At 47.4% G+C, this 22459-nt stretch overlaps 2 protein-coding genes across 2 annotated transcripts in view; one reads left to right on the top strand and one right to left on the bottom strand.

Moving 5' to 3' along the window:
* Window positions 1-7751: 7751 nt before the first annotated feature.
* On the top strand, window positions 7752-10834 carry POMC (proopiomelanocortin; the record flags this gene model as incomplete). Its single annotated transcript, XM_079298265.1, has 2 exons — window positions 7752-7859; window positions 10292-10834. 2 exons carry the CDS (start codon window positions 7752-7754, stop codon window positions 10832-10834), a joined length of 651 nt encoding a protein of 216 aa, XP_079154391.1.
* Window positions 10835-13970: 3136 nt separating this feature from the next.
* Window positions 13971-22459, bottom strand: part of ADCY3 (adenylate cyclase 3) — a 34575-nt gene continuing 26086 nt past the window's right edge. Inside the window, exons 15-20 of the mRNA XM_079326017.1 lie at window positions 21686-21844; window positions 20008-20154; window positions 17709-17822; window positions 16506-16629; window positions 16308-16432; window positions 13971-14511 (exon numbers count right to left, since the gene is read on the bottom strand). Coding sequence (XP_079182143.1) covers window positions 14329-14511; window positions 16308-16432; window positions 16506-16629; window positions 17709-17822; window positions 20008-20154; window positions 21686-21844 — 852 coding nt within the window. The 3' untranslated portion in view covers window positions 13971-14328. The remainder of the gene's footprint in view (window positions 14512-16307; window positions 16433-16505; window positions 16630-17708; window positions 17823-20007; window positions 20155-21685; window positions 21845-22459) is intronic.

Here is a 22459-nt window from a genome sequence, read left to right as displayed (position 1 = left end):
CCATTGTCCGGGATCGACGTTTTTCCCCATTCATCCAACCCATTATCCGCCTTTTTCCACCGCTCCCATCCCCTTTTTATTTTATTTTATTTTTATTTTATTTATATATATTTTTTTTTTATTATTATTCCCTCCGAGCCGGCTCCATCCGGAGCTTTTCATCCCAGCCACTCCAGGGGCACTTGGCGGATCCTAAATGGATTTGACCTCCGCTCCTCCCGCAGCTCCATTCCCTTTGATTTTCCATCGGCTCATTATTCTCGGGAATAATAAAACCCTCCGGACCATCCGAGCTCATCCCGAGCTCTGGCGTCAGAGACGGGGCTGGAAAAAGGGGGAGCGCCCCATGTCCCCCCACTCCCGACTGGCACGGAAAAAAAATCGGGATAATGGGTTGTTGATGGAAATAAAGCTCGGCTGGGGAGGAGGTGGGATTTAGGGGAAATGGGATGGGGGGATTTGGGATTTGAGGGGGAAATTTTGGGGTTTGGTTGGGATCGTTTTGGGGATTTTAGGGGGATTCATCCCAAAGAGGGGGAGGTGGAAAAGGGACCGAAGGAAATTTGGGATTTGAGGAGAAAATTCTGGGGTTTGCTTGGTAATGTCCCGGGATTTTTTGGGGGAATTGACCCTAAAGAGGGAGAGGCGGAAAAAGGGATCCAAGGAAATTTGGGATTTGAGGAGAAAATTCTGGGGTTTGGTTGGGATCGTTCTGGGGTTTTGGGGGGGATTCATCTCAAAGAGAGAGAGGTGGGAATGTTGGAAAAGGGATCCAAGGAAATTTGGGATCGTTCTGGGATTTTTAGGGGATTCATCCCAAAGAGGGGGAGGTGGAAAAGGGATCAAAAGAAATTTGGGATTTGAGGAGAAAATTCTGGGGTTTGCTTGGGAATGTCCCGGGATTTTTTGGGGGAATTGACCCTAAAGAGGGAGAGGTGGAAAAGGGATCCAAGGAAATTTGGGATTTGAGGAGGAAATTCTGGGGTTTGGTTGGGATCGTTCTGGGATTTTTAGGGGATTCACCCCAAAGAGGGGGAGGTGGAAAAGGGATCCAAGGAAATTTGGGATTTGAGGAGAACTCTGGGGTTTGGTTAGGAATGTCCCAGGGATTTTTAGGGGGGATTCACCTCAAAGAGAGAGAGGTGGGATTTAGGGAAAATGGGATGGGGGGATTTGGGATTGGAGGAGAAAATTCTGGGGTTTGGTTAGGAATGTCCCGGGATTTTTTAGGGGGATTCATCCCAAAGAGAGAGAGATGGAAATGTTGGAAAAGGGATCCAAGGAAATTTAGAATTTGAGGAAAAAATTCTGGGGTTTGGATGGGATCGTTTTGGGGATTTTAGGGGATTCATCCCAAAGAGAGAGAGGTGGAAAAGGGATCGAAGGAAATTTGGGATTTGAGGAGAAAATTCTGGGGTTTGGTTGGGATCGTTCTGGGGGTTTTAGGGGGATTCACCCCAAAGAGAGAGAGGTGGGATTTAGGGAAAATGGGATGGGGGGATTTGGGATTTGAGGAGAAAATTTTGGGGTTTGGTTAGGAATGTCCCAGGGATTTTTTGGGGGAAATGTGGGATGTGATCTATTCCAAAGAGGGAGAGGTGGGAATGTTGGAAAAGGGATCCAAGGAAATTTGGGATTTGAGGGGAATATTCTGGGGTTTGGTTAGGAATGTCCCGGGATTTTTTGGGGGAATTGACCCTAAAGAGGGAGAGGTGGAAAAGGGATCCAAGGAAAGTTGGGATTTGAGGAGGAAATTCCAGGGTTTGGTTGGAATCATTTTGGGGTTTTTTAGGGGATTCATCCCAAAGAGGGAGAGGTGAGAATGTTGGAAAAGGGATCCAAGGAAATTTGGGATTTGAGGGGAATACTTCTGGGGTTTGGTTAGGAATGTCCCAGGGATTTTTTGGGGGAATTGACCCTAAAGAGGGAGAGGTGGAAAAGGGATCCAAGGAAATTTGGGATTGGTTTGGTTGGGATCATTCTGGGATTTTTAGGGGATTCACCCCAAAGAGGGAGAGGTAGGAATGTTGGAACCAAGGAAATTTGGGATCGCCAGCAGAGCTGGGATTTGGGGAAGGGATGGAAGGACAGGAGCCAGGGAATGGAATTCCTGGTGGGAAAGGGGAGATTTATTGGGAATTAGGGCTGGAAAAGAATTCCCAGAGAATCCCTGGGAATGTCCAAGGAAAGGTTGGAGCATCCTGGGATGGAATGGGATTGAAGATCCATGAATCCCATCCCAAATTATTCCAAAATTCCAGGATTCTGGGATTTCACCTCTCTCCTGCTTCCCATTCCATCCCAAATCCCTCTGGAATTCCCGGAATCCCAGGGAATTTCTGAATCCAGGATTTGGGGCTGAACCGGGATCAGATCCCTGGAACTGGAGCAGGATCCAATTTTCCTTGGATTTGGGATTCCCTGGAATTCAGGATTTCCTTTTCCCGCTGATGATTTCCTGGAAAATCCCAGATTTTTGGGTCTGGAAGCAGAATCCGAGTCAGGACACGGAAATCCCAAACCCGGCTTGTGAAAATTTGGGAATCTTGGAGATTTTGATACCTCGGCAGCTCCTTTTTTTTTCCCCAAAAAAAGCACGAAAATATTGGAATTTCGAGACATTTTAAAATCGGGAATAAGGGATTTATTAAAACCAGGAATTGCTGATTGAAAGCTGAAAAAACTTTGAGTTAAAATTCCCAAAAAACCGCGCGACAATCCCGATTTTTTTTTTCCTTTTTTTTTTTTTTTCTTTTTTTAATTTGTATTTTTTCTGCTCTTCCCGCCTCTCCGGGATTTGCGGGATTTTGGGATTCGAGCCTTCCCGCGATTTTCACACCTCGTCCCGGATCTCATTCTCACCCAGGTGCGATCCCGCTCCCGAATAAATCGGGAAAAGGGCAGGAATTACGTGCGACAGAAACCCGATCCCAAATTTCTGCCAACCAACATCATGGAAAAACCTCCCTGAGCCCGGAATGGGATGAGTTCATAAAATCCCTTCCAGGAAAAACAAAAAAACAACAATTTCCAGCTGGGAAAAATCCCAATTTTCCAATCTCTGTTCCCTATAAATCATGGATCATTTTAGGATCGATTAGAGGGGAAAGAGATTCCTGCCAGTGGGAATTTTTAATGGATTGTTTTCCTACTTTTTCCCACTTTTCTCCATTTTTTCCTGGTTTTCCCCAGTTTTATTTTCCCATTTTTACCCCCATTTTCCCTGTTCCCCCCCATTTTTCCTGTTTTTCCTATTTTTTCCCCACTTTTCTCCATTTTTCCTGTTTTTCCTCAGTTTTATTTTCCCATTTTCCCCCCATTTTTCCTGTTTCTCCTTTTTCCCTGTTTTTCCTCTTTTTTTTCCCATTTTTCCCATTTTTCTCCATTTTTCCTGCTTTTCCCCAGTTTTTCCCAATTTTCTCCATTTTTTCCTGATTTCCCCCAAATTTATTTTCCCATTTCCCCCCATTTTTCCTGTTTTTTTCCTATTTTCCTGGTATTTTTCCAATTTTTCCTGCTTTTCCCCAGTTTTCCCCACTTTTCTCCATTTTTCCTGTTTTCCCCAAGTTTTATTTAATTTGGGATTTGATTTGGGATTTGGGGTTTGGGGTTTGGTTTGAGATGGATTTGGGATGGGTTTGGGATTTGGGATTTGATTTGGATTTGGGGTTTGGGGGGAATTAGGATTTGGGGTTTGGCATTTGGGGTTTGTGATGTGGGATTTGGTTTGAGATGGGTTTGGGGTTTGGGATGGATTTGGGGTGGGGTTGGGATTTGGGATTTGATTTGGGATGTGGGATTTGGCACGGATTTGGGATTGGGGAATTGAGATTTAGGATGGGTGGGAATTTGGGATTTAAGATGGGTTTGGGGGTTTGGGATTTGGGATTCCGCCTGTTCCCAGCTCCTTTTTATTTTCATTTTCATTTTTATTTTTATTTTTACTTTTATTTCCATTCCCATTCCCATTCCCATTCCCATTTCCGTTTCCATTTTTATTTTTATTTTTATTTTTATTTTTATTTTTATTTTTATTTTTATTTTTATTTTTATTTTTATTTTTATTTCTATTTCTATTTCTATTTATTTTTATTTTTATTTTTATTTTTATTTTTATTTTTATTTTTATTTTTATTATGTTTTAATTTCTATTTTTTAAAATTTTATTTTCAATTTTATTTTTATTTTTATTTTATTTTTATTTTCATTTTTTTTATTTTTACTTTTATTTCTATTTCTATTTTTATTTCTGTTTTTTAATTTTTATTTCTATTTCTATTTATTTTTATTTTTATTTTTTTAATTTCTATTTTTTTTAATTTTTATTTTTATTTTCATTTTTATTTCTATTTCTATTTTTATTTTTATTTTTACTTTTATTTTTATTTCTATTTCTAGTTCTATTTTCACTTTTATTTCTATTTCTATTTCTATTTCTATTTCTATTTCTATTTCTATTTTTATTTTTAATTTCTATTTCTATTTATTTTTATTGTTATTATTTTTTATTTCTATTTTTATTTTTCTCTTTATTTTTATTTTTACTTTTATTTCCATTTCCATTTCTATTTTCCTTTCTATTTCTATTTTTATTATTCCCATTCCCATTTCCATTTTTTTTCCATCCCCCTCATTCCCGCCCTTTCCCCCTCCCGTTCCCGCCCCTCCTTTCCCGGGAAATAAAACCCGCGGGAAGCGCCGAGCGGCGGGAAAGGGAAAATCCGGGAGCAGCGCCGGGACCCGCCACAGGTAAACCCCAAAAAATCCCAAATTTTATCCTATTTATAGACAAACCCCAAAAAAATCCAGATTTTATCCCATTCACAGATAAACCCCGAAATAATCCCAAATTTTATCCCATTTACAGGTAAATCCCAAATAATCCAGATTTTATCCCATTCACTGGTAAATCCCAAAATAATCCAGATTTTATCCCATTCACTGGTAAATCCCAAAATAATTCCAAATTTTATCCCATTCACAGGTAAATCCCAAAATAATCCCAAATTTTATCCCATTTACAGGTAAATCCCAAAATAATCCCGATTTTTATCCCGTTCAATCCCAAAATAATCCCAAATTTTATCCCATTCAATCCCCAAAAAAATCCCAATTTTTATCCCATTCACAGGTAAATCCCAAAATAATCCAGATTTTATCCCGTTTAAAGGTAAATCCCAAAATAATCCCAATATTTATCCCATTCACAGGTAAATCCCAAAATAATCCAAATTTTCCCTCCAAAACTCCCAGATTTTTATCCCATTCCCAGGTAAATCCCTCCCCAAAAAATCCAATTTTTCCCTCCAAAAAATCCAAATTTTCCCTCTGAAAATCCCAGATTTCTTCCCATTCCCAGGTAAATCCCAAAAAAATCCAAATTTTTCTTTTGAAAATCCGATTTTCTCCAATTCCCAGGTAAATCCCCCCCAAAAAAATCCAATTTTTCCCTTTCAAAATCCCAAAATTTTTCCCATTCCCAGGTAAATCCCAAATAAAAAAATCCAAATTTTCCCCCCAAAAATCTAAATTCTCCCTCTGAAAATCCCGGATTTTTTTCCACTGGGAGGGAGGAATTTTTTTTTTTTTCCCTCGGATTTTTTTTTTTTTTTAATTTTCCCGTGCCTCAGTTTCCCCTCAGGAAATTCCCTCCCATTTTCCCTGTTTTTAAATAATTCCCAATTTTCAATAATTCCCTGTAAAATTCTCGCTTATCCAGAGGGAAACTGAGGCACGGGAAAGGGAAGGGGATTCCTAGATCTGCCAAAATTTGGGAAAAAAAAAAAAAATCCCTCTTCGATATTTCCAAATTTGGGGAAAATTCGATTTTTTTAATGGGATTTTAAATGGGAGGGATTTTTCCAGAGGGAAACTGAGGCACGGGAAAATGGAGGGAATTCCTGGATTTGCCTTTTTTCTTCTCCAAAAAAAAGGGAAAATTCCATCCTGAACATTCCCAGATTTGGGGAATTTCCCTTTTTTTATTGGGAAATTGATCCCAATCCCAGGAAACGGGAGGGATTTTTTCTGGAGGGAAACTGAGGCACGGGATTTTCCCATATATGGGAAGATTCCAGAGGGAATATTTCCTTTTTTTTTTTTTTTTTTTTTTTTTTTAGGGATTCCTTTCCTGTGCCTCAGTTTCTCTCTGGAAAAACGGGAATTTTACAAAGAATTTATCCCAATTCCGGGAAATGAGCGGGATTTTCCAGAGGGAAACTGAGGCACGGGAAAGGGATCCCTAAAAAAAATTGGGAAAAATTCCCTCTGGATCCTTCCCAGTATATGGGAAAATCCCGTGCCTCAGTTTCCCTCCAGGAAAATCCCTCCCAGTTTCAGGATTGGGATAATTTTCCCAATAAAAAGAAGGAAATTTCCCAAATCTGGGAATGTTCAGGATGGAATTTTCCCTTTTTTTTTTGAGGGGAAAGAGCCGGATCCAGGAATTCCCTGCATTTTCCCGTGCCTCAGTTTCCCTCTGGAAAAATCCCTCCCATTTTCCCGTAAAAAAATTCCATTTTTCCCCAATCCGGGAATGTCCAGGAGGGAATTTTTTTCCCCAAATTTTGAACCGGGACAGAGGCGGATCCAGGGATCCCTTTCCCTTTCCCGTGCCTCAGTTTCCTTCTGGAAAAACGGGAATTTTACAAGGAATTTATCCCAATTCCGGGAAATGAGCGGGATTTTCCAGAGGGAAACTGAGGCACGGGAAAGGGATCCCTAAAAAATTTGGGAAAAATTCCCTCTGGATCCTTCCCATATATGGGAAAATCCCGTGCCTCAGTTTCCCTCCAGGAAAATCCCTCCCGGTTTCTGGGATTGGGATCAATTTCCCAATAAAAAGAAGGGAAATTTCCCAAATCTGGGAATGTTCAGGAGGGAATTTTCCCATTTTTTTTGAGGGGAAAGAGGCGGATCCAGAAATTCCCTGCATTTTCCTGTGCCTCAGTTTCCCTCTGGAAAAATCCCTCCCATTTTCCCATTAAAAAAATCGAATTTTCCCCAAATTTGGAAATATCCAAGAGGGAATTTTCTTTCCCAAATTTTTGCAGATCCAGGGTTCCCCTTCCCTTTCCCGTGCCTCAGTTTCCCTCTGGAAAAACGGGAATTTTACGAAGAATTTATCCAAATTCCGGGAAATGAGCGGGATTTTCCAGAGGGAAACTGAGGCACGGGAAAGGAATCCCTAAAAAAATTTGGGAAAAATTCCCTCATGAGAATTCCCAGTTCTGGGAAAATCCCGTGCCTCAGTTTCCCCTCTGGAAAAATCCCTCCCGGTTTCAGGATTGGGATCATTTTCCCAATAAAAAAAAGGAAAATTCCCCAAATCTGGGAATGTTGAGAATGGAATTTTCCCTTTTTTTTTTTTTGGAGGGTAAAAGAGGCGGATCCAGGAATTCCCTTTATTTTCCCGTGCCTCAGTTTCCCTCTGGAAAAATCCCTCCCATTTTCCCATTAAAAAATCCATTTTTCCCAAATCTGGGAATGTCCAGGAGAGAATTTTGATCGGGACAGAGGCAGATCCAGGGATCCCTTTGCCGTGCCTCAGTTTCCCTCTGGAAAAACGAGAATTTTACAACGAATTATTTAAAATTTATCCCAATCCCGGGAAACGAGCGGGATTTTCCAGCGGGGAAACTGAGGCACGGCGAACCCCAGGCGAATCCCAGTGGAATTCGAGAATTTCCCAATTTTTGGTGGCTTTTTCCCGCAGTTCTTTCCCGCGGCGCGATCCCGTTTTTCCAGCCGGGATGGGGTCGGGAATTTTTCCCGTGGTTCTGGGGCTGATTTTGTGGAATTCCGCCGGAGCTTCCGAGCCCTGCCAGGAAAATTCCAAGTGCAGCGAGGCCGGAATTGTGGTAAATGCGGGAATTGGGAGTGGGGAGAGGGGATGGGGGTTTTTTGGGATGAAATCACAAAAATTAAAGCAAAAAAAAAAAAAAAAAAACCCAAAAAAACAAAAAAAAAAAAAAAAAGGAGGGGTTTGGGTACGGGAATTTTCCTGCAGAATCCCAAAAATTGAGGGGTTTGGGAATGGGAATTTTCTTGGGGATTTTTGGGATGAAATCACAAAAATTAAAACAAACAAACAAAAAAAAACAACAACAAAAAAAAAACAAACCCAGAGGGATTTGGGTACGAGAATTTTCTTGGAGAATCCCAAAAATCCCCAAAAATTGACCCAAAAATGCCCAAAAATGGAGGGATATGGGAATGGGAATTTTCTTGGATGAAATCCCGAAAATTAAATAAAAGGAGAGGTTTGGGTATGGGAATTTTCCTGGAGAATCCCAAAAAAATGGAGGGATATGGGAATGGGAATTTTCTTGGGGATTTGTTTGGGATAAAATCCCAAAAACTAAAAAAAAAAAAGGAGGGGTTTGGACACGGGAATTTTCCTGGAAAATCCCAAAAACCTCCAAAAAATGGACCCAAAAATCCCCAAAAATGGAGGGATATGGGAATGGGAATTTTATTGGGGATTTTTTGGGATGAAATCCCAAAAATTAAAAAAAAAAAAAAAAATAAAAAGGAGGAATTTGGGCACGGATATTTTCCTGGAGAATCCCAAAAACCTCCAAAAAATGGACCCAAAAATCCCAAAAAATGAAGGGGTTTGGGAATGGGAATGTTCTTGGAGATTTTTTGGGATAAAATCCCAAAAATTATTTAAAAAGAAGGGATTTGGGTATGGGAATTTTCCTGGAGAATCCCAAAAATTGAGGGATGTGGGAATGGGAATTTTCTCAGGGATTCTTTGGGATCAAATCTGAAAGAACCCCAAATTCTTTTGGGATCAAATCCCAAAAATCATCCCCCCCCCCCCCCCCCCCCCCCCCAGAAAAGAAGGCATTTGGGAAATTTTCCTGGAGATTTTTGGGAATCAAATCACCAAAATCCCCAAAAATTTTTTTTGGGATCAAATTCCCAAGATCCCAAAATTGGAAGGATTCAGAACAGGAATTTTCCTTGAGAATTAAGGGATCAAATCCCAAAATTCCCAAATTTTGGAATTCCCAAATCCCTCCCCACATGGGATCCTCCCAAATTTTTTATGGGAACTCTTCTTCCAGAGTCTTCCCCATTCCCAAATGATTCCAAACTCCAGGATCACAAAAAGTAGGAATTCCATCCCAAAATTCCCATTCCTTACATTTTTCCGGAAAATTCCCAAATTCAGGATTCTCCCAAAATTTTCCCCTTCCAGTGGCTCCCAAATGCCCCATTCCCAAATTATCCCAGACATCCCAAAAAGTGGGATTTCCATCCCAAAATTCCCGTTCCTTGCGTTTTCCAAGGAATTGCCAAATTTGAAAATTCCCAAATCCCTCCCCACATGGGATTCTCCCGAAATTTTCCACTTCCAGAAGGTCCCAAATTCCTCATTCCCAAATGATCCCAAACATCCCAAAAAGTGGGATGTTTTCCAAAAACATTGGGGTTTTTTTGTTTTCCAAAAACATTGGTTTTACGTTTTCCAAAAAACTCCCAAACACGGGAATTTTTGTGGGAACGTCGTTTCCAGTGGATCCCGAATTCCTCATTCCCAAATGATCCCAAACATCACGAAAAATGGGAATTCCATCCCGAAATTCACATTCCTTGCATTTTCCTGAATTCCCAAATATGGGGTTTTTATAGGAACAGCGCTTCCAGATTCTCCCAAATCCCCCATTCCCAAATTGTCCTAAATGTTCCAAAAAATGGGAATTCCATCCCCAGAATTCCCATTCCTTATGCTTTCCAAAAAATTTCCAAACAAGGGAGTTTTCCAAACATGGGAATTTTAGTGGGAACGCCGCATCCAGATTCTCCCCGATCCCCCATTCCCAAATTGTCCTAAACGTCCCAAAAATTGGGAATTCCATCCCAAAATTCCCATTCCTTATGTTTTCCCAAGAACTCCCCAAACCAGGGATTTTTGCGGGAACGCCACTTCCAGAGCCTCCCAAATCTCTCATTCCAAATGATTCCAGACATCCCAAAAAATGGGAATTCCAGGATGGAATTCCTTGCATTTTCCTGAATTCCCAAATTTGGGATTTTCATGGGAACGCCGCATCCAGATTCTCCCCAATCCCCCATTCCCAAATTGTCCTAAACGTCCCAAAAATTGGGAATTCCATCCCGAAATTCCCATTCCTTGCATTTTCATGAATTCCCAGATATGGGATTTTCATGGGAACACCGCACCCAGATTCTCCCCAATCCCCCATTCCCAAATTGCTCTAGACATCCCAAAAATTAGGAATTCCACCCCGGAATTCCCTTTTCCCCCTCCTCCTTCCAGGCCTGCGCGGGATCCTGCCGTGCCCAGCTTTCCTTGGAATCTCCTCTCTTTCCCGGGAACGGGCAATTCCAGCCGCTCTCCGAGAGCCTCCGCCGGTACGTGATGAGCCACTTCCGCTGGAACCAGTTCGGAAAGAAAAACACCAGCGACGCCGGGAGCAGGAAACGGGAAGAGGGAGTTGGGAATGATCCCGGAATTCCCTTTTCCCGGCGCTCAGAAGAGTTGGGGAAAGATGGGAAGCGCTCGTATTCCATGGAGCATTTCCGATGGGGAAAACCCGTGGGGCGCAAGAGGAGGCCGGTCAAGGTTTATCCCAACGGAGCCGAGGAGGAATCGGCGGAGAATTCCCAGCTGGAATTCCGGCGGGAAGAGCCACGGGGGGATGAGGAGGAGGAGGAGGAGGAGGAATTCCCGAAATTCCCGTGGGATTCCCAGAAGGAGAAGCGCTACGGGGGTTTCATGAGCCCGGAGAGGATCCGGACGCCGCTGGTGACGCTTTTCAGGAATGCCATCGGGAAAAGTTTTTCCAAGGATGGGCAGTGATGGGAAACTGGGAAAATCCCGGGGAAAAAAAAAAACCACGGGAGAAACGGGAAAAAATCCAGGAAAAAACCGCGGGAAAATCCCACGGGATTCGCGCCCTCCCCCCCTGTAGTGCCCCCCTTAGCGCTCAATCCTTCCTAATTAAAATAAATAAATAAATATAAAATCCCGGGATTCCGGGTGGGAATGAGGGTGGAATTCCCAGCTGGGGGTTCTTGGAATGGGATGGATCCCTGTTGGGAATTCTGGGAATGGAGGGATCCTGTAAAATATTGTAAAGGAGGGATGGAAAATTCCCAAAGAAATAAAAAATAGTATGGATGAGAGTGTTTGGAGAAGGTGGCAATGGGGGAAAAATGGGAATTGGGGATGAATCCAAAGGTTGGGAATGGGTGGGGAGGAATATTTGGGATGAGGGAATGAGGTGGAATTCCCAATTTGGGAATTCTGGGAAGAAATTGGGAAGTTTTCCATGGGGAAACCAGGGTGGGAACAGAGTAGAAGAATGGATTCTGATGGGAAAAGGGGGGATTGGGGTGGGATTTTGGGATGGAATTCCTGGCTGGGAGGATGGGAGAGACTGGAAAAGAATTCCCAGAGAATCCCTGGATCCATGGGTGTGTCCAAGGAAATCATGGATCACCCTGGGATAGTGGGATTGGAATGGGATGGGATTGAAAATCCATGGATCCCATCCAAACCATTCCAGGATTCTGGGATCCAGGACACTCAGGATCCATCCCCAGGGATTTTTATGTAATTTCGAGATGGAAAAGGGAAGGGACACCCTTCCTGGAGTCCCAAATTCCCATTAAATTCCTGAAAATCCTTCCTGGACAGGAGTTGGTATGGGGATGGATCTGATCCCAGGCTGGGAGAGCCGGGAATGGGGGGAATTCCCTGGAAAAGGGGGAAATGGGATTTGGGAAGGAATTCCCAACTGGGCTGGGAATCCTGGATCCCTGGGAGAGTCCAAGGAAAGTTTGAAATGTGTCCCTGCCCATGGAATGGGATTTGGGGTCCCTTCCCATCCAAACCATTCCAGGATCCCTCCCAATCCAAAGTCCCCTTGGAAAAGCGCTGGAGCCCTTCCTGTTATCCCTGGAAAAATCCAGGCTGGGAATTGGGAATGAGCCTTTGGAATTCCACTGATTCTGTTGGAGCCCCAGGAATGCCCCTGGCTCCCCAAATTCCATGGGCAACATCCCTGGTGCCACTGATCCCAATCCTGATCCCAATCCCAGCCCCAATCCTGATCCCATTCCCAACTCCAAACCCGATCCAGATCCCCATCCTGATCCCAATCCCGGCCTTGATCCCAATACTGATCCTGATCCCTATCATAATCCCAATCCTGATCCCAATCCCAGTCCCAATCCTGATCCCGTTCCTGGCACCAATCCCAATCCAGATCCCTGTCCTGATCACAATCCCAATCCTAATCTCGATACCAACCCTGATCCCAATCCACATCTCCATCCTGATGCCAATCCCAATCCTGATCCCAATCCCAATTCTGATCCCAATCCTGATCCCAATCCCGATCCTGATCCCTATTCCAATTCCAATTCTGATCCCAATCTTGATCCCAATCTCACTCCTGATCCTGATCCAAATCTGACCTTGATCCTGATCCCAATCCCGATCCTGATCCCAATCCTGAACCTTCTCTGATCCCAATCCTGATCCAAATTCTGATCCTGATCTGATCTCAATCCTGATCCCAATCCCGATCCTGATCCAATCCCAATCTGGATTCCAATTCTAATCCTGATCCTGCTCCAGTCCCAATCTCCATCCCAATTCTGATCCAGATTCCGATCCTGATCCCTATTCCAATACCAGTTCTGATTGTAATCTTGATCCCAATCTCACTCCTGAGCCTGATCCCAGTCCTGACCCTGATCCTGATCCCAATCCTGAACTTTCTCTGATTCCAATCCAAATCCTGATCCAATCCCAATCCAGATCTCAATTCTAATCCTGATCCTGCTCCAGTCCCAATCTCAGTCCCAATCTTGATCCCAATCCTGATCCTGATCCTGATCCTGATCCTTATTCCAATTCCAGTTCTGATCCCAATCTCACTCCTGATCCTGATCCCAATCTCCGACCCTGATCCCAATCCCCAACCCTGATCCCAATCCCAATCCCGATTCTGTTCCCGATCCTGAACTTTCTCCGATCCCAATCTCAATCCCAATCCTGATCCTGATCTCAATCCAGATCCCAATTCTGATCCTGATCCTGCTCCAGTCCCAATCTTGATCCCAATCCTGATCCTAATCCTGATCCTTATTCCAATACCAGTTCTGAAACCAATCCCAATCCCGATCCCACTCCTGATCCTAAACCTGACCTCGATCCTGATCCCAATCCTGATCCTGAGCCTTCTCTGATCCCAATCCCAATCCTGATCCAAATTCTGATCCTGATCTGATCTCAATCCTGATCCCAATCCTGATCCTAATCCTGATCCTTATTCCAATACCAGTTCTGAAACCAATCCCAATCCCAATCCCACTCCTGATCCTAAATCTGACCTCGATCCTGATCCCAATCCTGATCCTGAGCCTTCTCTGATCCCAATCCCAATCCTGATCCAAATTCTGATCCTGATCTGATCTCAATCCTGATCCCAATCCTGATCCCAATCTTGATCCCAAATCTGACCTCGATCCTAATCCCAATCCCGATCTTGGTCCTGAGCCTTCTCTGATCCCAATCCCAATCCTGATCCAAATTCTGATCCTGATCTGATCTCAATCCTGATCCCAATCCTGATCCCAATCTTGATCCCAAATCTGACCTCGATCCTAATCCCAATCCCGATCTTGGTCCTGAGCCTTCTCTGATCCCAATCCCAATCCTGATCCAAATCCTGATCTCGATCCTGATCCCTATTCCAATTCCAGTTCTGATCCTAATCTTGATCCCAATCTCCCCGCTGATCCTGATCCCAATCCTGACCCCAATGCCGATCCCGATCCCAATCCTGATCCCGATCCAGATCCTGATTCTGATTCCTATTCCAGTATCAGTTCTGATCCTAATCTTGATCCCAATCTCATTCCTGATCCAATCCCAATCCCGATCCCGACCCTGATCCCGTCGGCGGGGCACAAACGAAAATCCATCATTTCTCCAATAAAATTTATGGATCTGGACCGCACAACTCCCGTCCTTTCCCAAATCCAAGCCGGATCCGGATCCCAGCTCTCCCAGCTCCTCCCTGCCGCGCTCCGGGAGGAATTCGGGAGGAATCTTCCAGCAAATCCCAGATTTGCTCGCGCTCCATCTTCCCAACCTTCCCTGAGTTTGGATCTCCTGGAATCGCTGCCACCGCCCCAAGTCCGGCATTCCCACAGCGAAAAATCCCGGGAAAAAAACCAAAAAAACCCAGATCCGCCTTCCCATAAACTCCACACCTGCCCCACTCCAAAAAAAATCCTCCGGGAAGGAGGGGATGGGTTGTGGATATTCCCGAGGAATCCTCAGGAATTTTCCAGCACCTGGTGGGGCAGGGGGACGGTGGCGGCTCCGAGGAACGATCCCGGTTTTTCCCGGCCCTTCAGGAAAAACGTCAGGAGCTCCCCCTTGCCCTTGACGTAGACGGCGCCGCGCCGGACGAAGCGGAACCCGTATTCCTTCAGGATCTGCTGCGTCTCCTCCACCACCTGCCCGGAAAAATCGGGAATTTGGGGAATTTTTCCCCGGTGTGGGATGTGGGGAAAAGCGGGAAGGGGATGGGGAAATGGTTGGATTGCAGATGGGGGTGGGAAATTTATAGGAGGGGGGAAATTCTTGGGAGGGTGGGGATGGGATGGGATAATGAGATAAAGGGATAATGGGATAATGGGATAATGGGATAATGGGATAATGGGATGGGATGGGATGGGATGGGATGGGATGGGATGGGATGGGATGGGATGGGATGGGATGGGATGGGATGGGATGGGATAACAGGATGGGATAACAGGATGGGATAACAGGATGGGATGGGATTGGCAGAGAATTCCTGGATCCTTGGGAGTGTCCAGGGAAAGGTTGGAAAATCAGGGATGGTGGGGTTGGAATGGGATGGGATTGAAGATCCAGGGATCCCATCCCAAACCATTCTGGGATTCTGGGATCCAGGGCACTCAGGATCCATCCCCAGGGATTTTTATGGAAGTTGAGGAAGGAAAAAATGAAGGGAGAACCTTCCTGGAGTCCTGAGATTCCCAGTGATGCCCTGGTGTGATCCCACCTGGATATTCCCAAGATTCCCGGGAAGATCCCATCTGGATATTCCCGCCATTCCCAGCTGGGTGATCCCACCTGGACACTCATTCCGAATTACTCCTAGTTAGGTGATCCCACCTGGATATTCCCTATGATTGCCAGTGTGATGCCACTTGGATATTCCCAAGACTCCTGGATATTCCCGATTATTCCCACCTTGATTATCCCACCTGTCCACCCACTCCCCCCATTCTCACCTGGATTATCCCACCTGGCCCCCCATTCCCGCCATTCCCACCTGGATGTTGCCCATGACTCTGGTGGACTCCATCCTGCTGCCCACTCATTCCTGCCATTCCCAGCTGGATTATCCCACCGGCCCACTCATTCCCACCATTCCCACCTGGATTATCCCACCTGCCCACTCATTCCTGCCATTCCCAGCAGGATTATCCCACCTGGCCACTCACTCCCACCATTCCCACCTGGATTATCCCACTTTGCCACTCATTCCCGCCATTCCCACCTGGATTATCCCACCTGGCCACCCATTCCTGTCATTCCCAGCTGTATAATCCCACCTGGCCAACCATTCCTACCATTCCCACCTGGATTATCCTACTTTGCCACTCATTCCTGCCATTCCCAGCTGGATTATCCCACCTGTCCACTCACTCCCGCCATTCCCAGCTGGAATATCCCACCTGGCCCCCCACTCCCGCCTTTCCCACCTGGATGTTGCCCATGACCCCAGTGGATTCCATCCTGCTGGCCAGTCACTCCCACCATTCCCAGCTGGATTATCCCATTTTGCTGCTCATTCCCGCCATTCCCAGCAGGATTATCCCACCTGGCCCCCCACTCCCACCTTTCCCACCTGGATGTTGCCCATGACCCCGGTGGATTCCATCCTGCTGGCCACTCATTCCCACCATTCCCAGCTGGATTATCCCACCTGGCCTCTCACTCCCACCATTCCCACCTGGATTATCCCACCTGCCCACTCATTCCCGCCATTCCCAGCTGGATTATCCCACTCATTCCCGCCATTCCCAGCTGGATTATCCCACTCATTCCCGCCATTCCCATCTGGATGTTGCCCATGACCCCGGTGGATTCCATCCTGCTGGCCACTCATTCCCGCCATTCCCACCTGGATGTTGCCCATGACCCCGGTGGATTCCATCCTGCTGGCCCCCCATTCCCGCCATTCCCAGCTGGATTATCCCCCCATTCCCGCCATTCCCACCTGGATGTTGCCCATGACCCCGGTGGATTCCATCCTGCTGGCCACGTTGACCGTGTTGCCCCAGATGTCGTAGTGGGGTTTGCGCGCCCCGATGACTCCGGCCAGCACCGCGCCCTTGTTCATCCCTGCCGGGAAAAGCGCCCGGGTAGCGCCGGAATTCCGGGAATTCCCGGTATTCCCGTTGCTCCCCGGACTTGCCGATGCGCAGCATGAAGTTGTTGAAGGACTGGTAGTTGATGTTCATCAGCGTCACCTTCATGGCCAGCGCGAAGTCGGCCAGGTCGGCCAGGTGCTGCCAGCGCTCCCGCTCCGAACGCGGCTCCTGCCGGCGGAATTCCCGGGAATCGCGCCACGCACGGCCCGCCGGCGGGGAGGGGGGAGATGGGGGGGGATTTGGGGTGGGATTTGGGGATGGAGGTGGGATTTGGAGATGGGAGATGAGTATGGATTTGGGGATGGGATATGGGAATGGGATTTGGGGGTGGGATATGGGGGTGGGATATGGGGATGGGATTTGGGGATGGGATGTGGGAATGGGATTTGGAGATGGGATGTGGGGATGGGATTTGGAGATGGGACACAGAGATAGGATATAGATTTGGGGACACAGAGATGGGACACAGAGATGGGACACTGAGACTGGTCATGGGGATGGAACATGGGGATGGGATTTGGGGATGGGATGTGGGAATGGGATATGGGGATGGGATATGGAGATGGGACACAGTGATTGGGACATTGAGATGGAGATGGGACATGGAGATGGGACACAGTGATTGGGACATGGAGATGGAGATGGGACATGGAGATGGGACAGGAGATGGAGGTGGAGATGAGACATGGAATATGGAGATGGGATATGGGGATTTGTGGACATGGACACAGGACATGGAGATGGGACATGGGATGGAAATGGGACACAGAGATGGGACATGGGGATTGTAACATGGAAATGGGATATGGAGATGAGATAAGGAGATGGGATTTGGGGATGGGAGATGGGACATGGGGATGGAATTTAGAAATGGGGATGGGATTTGGGGATGGGGGATGGAGATGGGGGATGGAGATCGGATTTGGGGATGGGACACAGGGATTGGGACATGGAGATGGGACACAGGGATTGGGACATGGAGATGGAGATGGGACAGGGAGATAGGATTTGGGGATGGGAAACAGATGGGATTTGGGGATGGGACGTGGAGTGGGACCTAGAGAATGCACATGAAGATGGTGATGGGATATGTGGATGGGAAACAGAGATGGGATTTGGGGATGGGATTTGTGGATGGCACAGGGGGACGGGGGCAAGGATAAGGCAGCCCCCCCAGCCCCCCAGCCCCCCCAGCCCCCCCAGCCCCCCCAGCCCCCCCGCCCCCGGGCCCCGCGCCCCGCGCTCACCAGGGCGCCGATCCCGTTGGCGCCGGCGTCGGGCGTGACCCCCGAGGCGGCCATGTAGGTGCTGCCGATGGTCTTGATCTTGGTGATGCAGCGGAACTGGGGCTCGTCCAGGAGCTGAGCCCGGGAAAACCGGGATCACGGCGGGAACGGCCCGGACAGTCCCAGTTACTGCCAGTGAGATCCCGCCCGGACAGCACTCACAATTCCCAGTCTGATCCCACCTGGACATTCCCCACAATTCCCAGTCTGATCCCACCTGGACATCCCTCACAATTCCCAGTCTGATCCCACCTGGACATCCCTCACAATTCCCAGTCTGATCCCACCTGGACATTCCTCACAATTCCCAGTCTGATCCCACCTGGACATCCCTCACAATTCCCAGTCTGATCCCACCTGGACATTCCTCACAATTCCCAGTCTGATCCCACCTGGACATCCCTCACAATTCCCAGTCTGATCCCACCTGGACATCCCTCACAATTCCCAGTCTGATCCCACCTGGACATCCCTCACAATTCCCAGTCTGATCCCACCTGGACATCCCTCACAATTCCCAGTCTGATCCCACCTGGACATTCCCCACAATTCCCAGTCTGATCCCACCTGGACATCCCTCACAATTCCCAGTCTGATCCCACCTGGACATTCCTCACAATTCCCCGTCTGATCCAACCTGGACATTCCTTACAATTCCCCATCTGATCCCACCTGGACATTCCACACAACTCCCAGTCTGATCCCACCTGGACATTCCACACCATTCCCAGTCTGATCCCACCTGGACATTCCACACAATTCCCAGTCTGATCCCACCTGGACATTCCACACAATTCACAGTCTGATCCCACCTGGATGTTCCCCACAATTCCCAGTCTGATCCCACCTGGATGTTCCCAATTATTACCAGTGCGATTCCACCTGGATTTTCTTCATCCCACCTGGATATTTCCATGATTCCAGGTGTGATTTCAACTGGATATTCCCAATTATTGCCAGTGTTATCCCACCTGGACATTTCACACAATTCCCCGTCTGATCCCACCTGGACATTCCTCACAATTCACAGTCTGATCCCACCTGGACATTCCACTCAATTCCCAATCTGATCCCAACTGGATAGTCCCAATTATTCCTGCAGTGATTCCACCTGGATTTTCTTCATCCCACCTGGATATTCCCATGATTCCAGGTGTGATTTCACCTGGATAATCCCAATTTTTCCCAGTGTGATCCCACTGGATATTCCCAGTTGTTCCAGGTGTGATTTCACCTGGATATTCCCAATTATTCCTCCTGTGATTCCACCTGGATATTCCCCATCCCACCTGGATATTCCCTGTGACTCCCAGTGTAATCCTCTCACCTGGGTATTTATTGCCCGTGATTCCTGATTGGATATTTCCCACAATTCCCAGTCTGATTCCCTGATCCCACCTGGACATTCCCAGGGATTCCCACCTGGACATTCCCATGATTCCCAGTGTGATCCCACCTGGATGTTTCCGTTCCCACCTGGACATTTCCTGTGATTTTGGCTGTGATCCCACCCAGATGTTCCCATCCCAGCCAGGAATCCCATTCCTCCTCCCACTCCCGTTCCCACTCCCATTCCCTTTCCCATTCCTGTTTACATTCCCATTCCCATTCCCATTCCTACTCCAGTTTCCATCCCCATTCCCATTCCCCTTCCAACACTTGTTGGTGTTGCCACTCCCATGCCAATTCCCATTCCTGTTTACATTCCCATCCCCACTCCCATTCCCATCCCCACTTCCATTTCCATTCCCACTCCCATTTCCATTCCTGTTCCCATTCCCACTATCCCTGCTCTCCCCGTTGTTCCCGTGTCCCCGCTGTCCCCACTATCCCCATTATCCCCCCTGTCCCTGCTATCCCTGTTGTCCCCGTGTCCCCCTGTCCCCGTGCCCCAGCTGTCCCTATGTCCCCAAGTCCCCCTGTCCTCCTGTCCCCATGTCCCCCTGTCCCCTGTCCCCTGTCCCCGTGTCCCTATGTCCCCCGTGTCCCCGTTATCCCCGTGTCCCCGTTATCCCCGTTATCCCCATTATCCCGTTATCCCGTTATCCCGTTATCCCGTTATCCCTGTCCCGCTCACGCCGTCGAAGTCGGAGATGATCTCGTTGAGGAAGCGCAGGCACTCGATGCCGCCGTTGTTGATGCTCTCCCCGTGTCCCCGTGTCCCCGTTATCCCCGTTATCCCCGTGTCCCCATTATCCCCGTTATCCCGTTATCCCGTTATCCCGTTATCCCGTTATCCCGTTATCCCTGTCCCGCTCACGCCGTCGAAGTCGGAGATGATCTCGTTGAGGAAGCGCAGGCACTCGATGCCGCCGTTGTTGATGCTCTCCTCGGTGTAGAAGTCGGCGAAGTTGGGCAGCGAGGCGAACATCACCCCGATCTCCTCGTACGACTGGCTGTACAGCTCCTGGGAATGCGGGAATGCCGGGATTCGGGAATGCCGGGATTCGGGAATGAGCCCGCCCCCAGGACACGCAGGCGGTCATTGGTTATCGGTTATCAGTTATTGGTTATGAGTAATCAGTTATTGGTTATCGGTTATTGGTTATTGGTTATCAGTTATGGGTTATCAGTTATCCATTATTGGTTATCAGTTATGGTTTATCAGTTATCAGTTATCAGTTATTGGTTATTGGTTATTGGTCATCAGCTATCAGTTATTGGTTATGGGTTATCGGTTATTGGTTATTGGTTATGAGTGACTGGTTATAGGTGATTGGTTATCAGTTATCGAATATTGGTAATTGGTTATCAGTTATGGGTTATTGATTATTGGTTATCGGTTATTGGTTATTGGTTATCAGTTATCGGTTATCAGTTATTGGTTATCGCTTATCACTTACCTCTCATCGCTTATCAGTTATTGGTTATTCGTTATGGGTTATAGGTTATTGGTTATTGATTATTGGTTATTGGTTATCGGTTAATGGTTATTTGTTATTAGTTATCAGTTACCTGTTATTAGTTATCGGTTACCCGTTAGCAGTTAATGGTTATTTATTATTGGTTATCAGTTATCAATTATTGGTTATCGGTTATCAGTTATTTGTTATCGGTTAACGGTTATTTGTTATTGGTTATCAGTTATCTTCTATTGGTTATCAGTTATTGGTTATTGATTGGTGGTTATTGGGTATGGAGTGTGGGTTTTTAAGATCCATGGATCCCCTCCCAAAGAATTCCCGGGATTCTGGGATCCAGGACACTCAGGACACTGGAATTCCGGCCTGGAAATTTGGGAATACGGCCCGGAAATGCAGGAATATGGCTGGGAAATGCAGGAATGCAGTCTGGAAATCCAGGAATACCACCCAGAAATGAGGGAACACAAGCCAGAAACATGGGAATACGGGCCGGAAAAGCGGGATTACGGCCTGGAAAAGCGGGAATACGGGCTGGAAATGTGGGAATACGGGCTGGAAAAGCGGGAATATGGGCTGAAAACATGCAAATACGGGCTGGAAAAATAAGAATATGGGCTGGAAAAGTGGAATACAGGCTGGAAATCCAGGAATACCACCCAGAAATGAGGGAATACAAGCCAGAAACATGGGAATACGGGCCGGAAATGTGGGAATACAGGCCAGAAAAGCGGGAATACAGCCCGGAAAAGCAGGAATACAGGCCGGAAAAGCAGGAATATGGGCTGGAAAAGCAGGAATATGGGCTGGAAAAGTGGGAATATGGGCTGGAAAAGTGGGAATACGGGCTGGAAAAGAGGGAATGCAGCCCGGAAAAGCGGGAATACAGGCTGGAAAAATGGGAATACGGGCCAGAAATGTGGGTATATAGGCTAGAAAAGCGGGATACAGACTGGAAATGTGGGAATACCACCCAGAAAAGCGGGAATATGGGTTGAAAAAGCGGGAATACAGGCTGGAAAAGCGGGAATACCACCCAGAAAAGTGGGAATAGGGGCTGGAAAGCAGGAAGGGAACCTCGTCGCGCTTCTTGGAGCCCAGGAAGTGCCGCGCCACGTGCTCGGGCAGCATGTTGGCCACCAGCGCCTCGTTCCAGCGGCGCATCTCGGAGACGCGCTCCCGCTGCGCGTGCACCTCCACCTTCCACAGGAACAGCGTCCGCGCCAGCTTCTCCACCTGGGAACGGGAATGGGAGCGGGAATGGGGTCAGCTTCTCCACCTGGGAACGGGAATGGGAACGGGAATGGGGTCAGCTTCTCCACCTGGGAACGGGAATGTGGGGACAGGAATGGGAATGGGCCAGCTTCTCCACTTGGGAATGGGAATGGGGATGGGGATGGGGAATGGGCCAGCTTCTTTACCTGGGAACAGGAATGGGAATGGGGATGGGAATGGGGTCAGCTTCTCCACCTGGGAACGGGAATGGGAGCGGGGATGGGGTCAGCTTCTCCACCTGGGAACGGGAATGGGAGCGGGAATGGGGTCAGCTTCTCCACCTGGGAACGGGAATGTGGGGATGGGAGCGGGAATGGGGTCAGCTTCTCCACCTGGGAACGGGAATGGGAGCGGGGATGGGGTCAGCTTCTCCACCTGGGAACGGGAATGGGAGCGGGGATGGGGTCAGCTTCTCCACCTGGGAACGGGAATGGGAGCGGGAATGGGGTCAGCTTCTCCACCTGGGAATGGGGGGATGGGAGCGGGAATGGGGTCAGCTTCTCCACCTGGGAACGGGAATGTGGGGATGGGAGCGGGAATGGGGTCAGCTTCTCCACCTGGGAATGTGGGAATGGG

Source organism: Erithacus rubecula, assembly GCF_903797595.1.
Source record: "Erithacus rubecula genome assembly, chromosome: 2".
In the NCBI taxonomy this organism is placed as follows: Eukaryota; Metazoa; Chordata; class Aves; order Passeriformes; family Muscicapidae; genus Erithacus; species Erithacus rubecula.
Note: the sequence above shows the minus strand (reverse complement) of the source record. Positions and strands in the feature narration are given on the sequence as shown.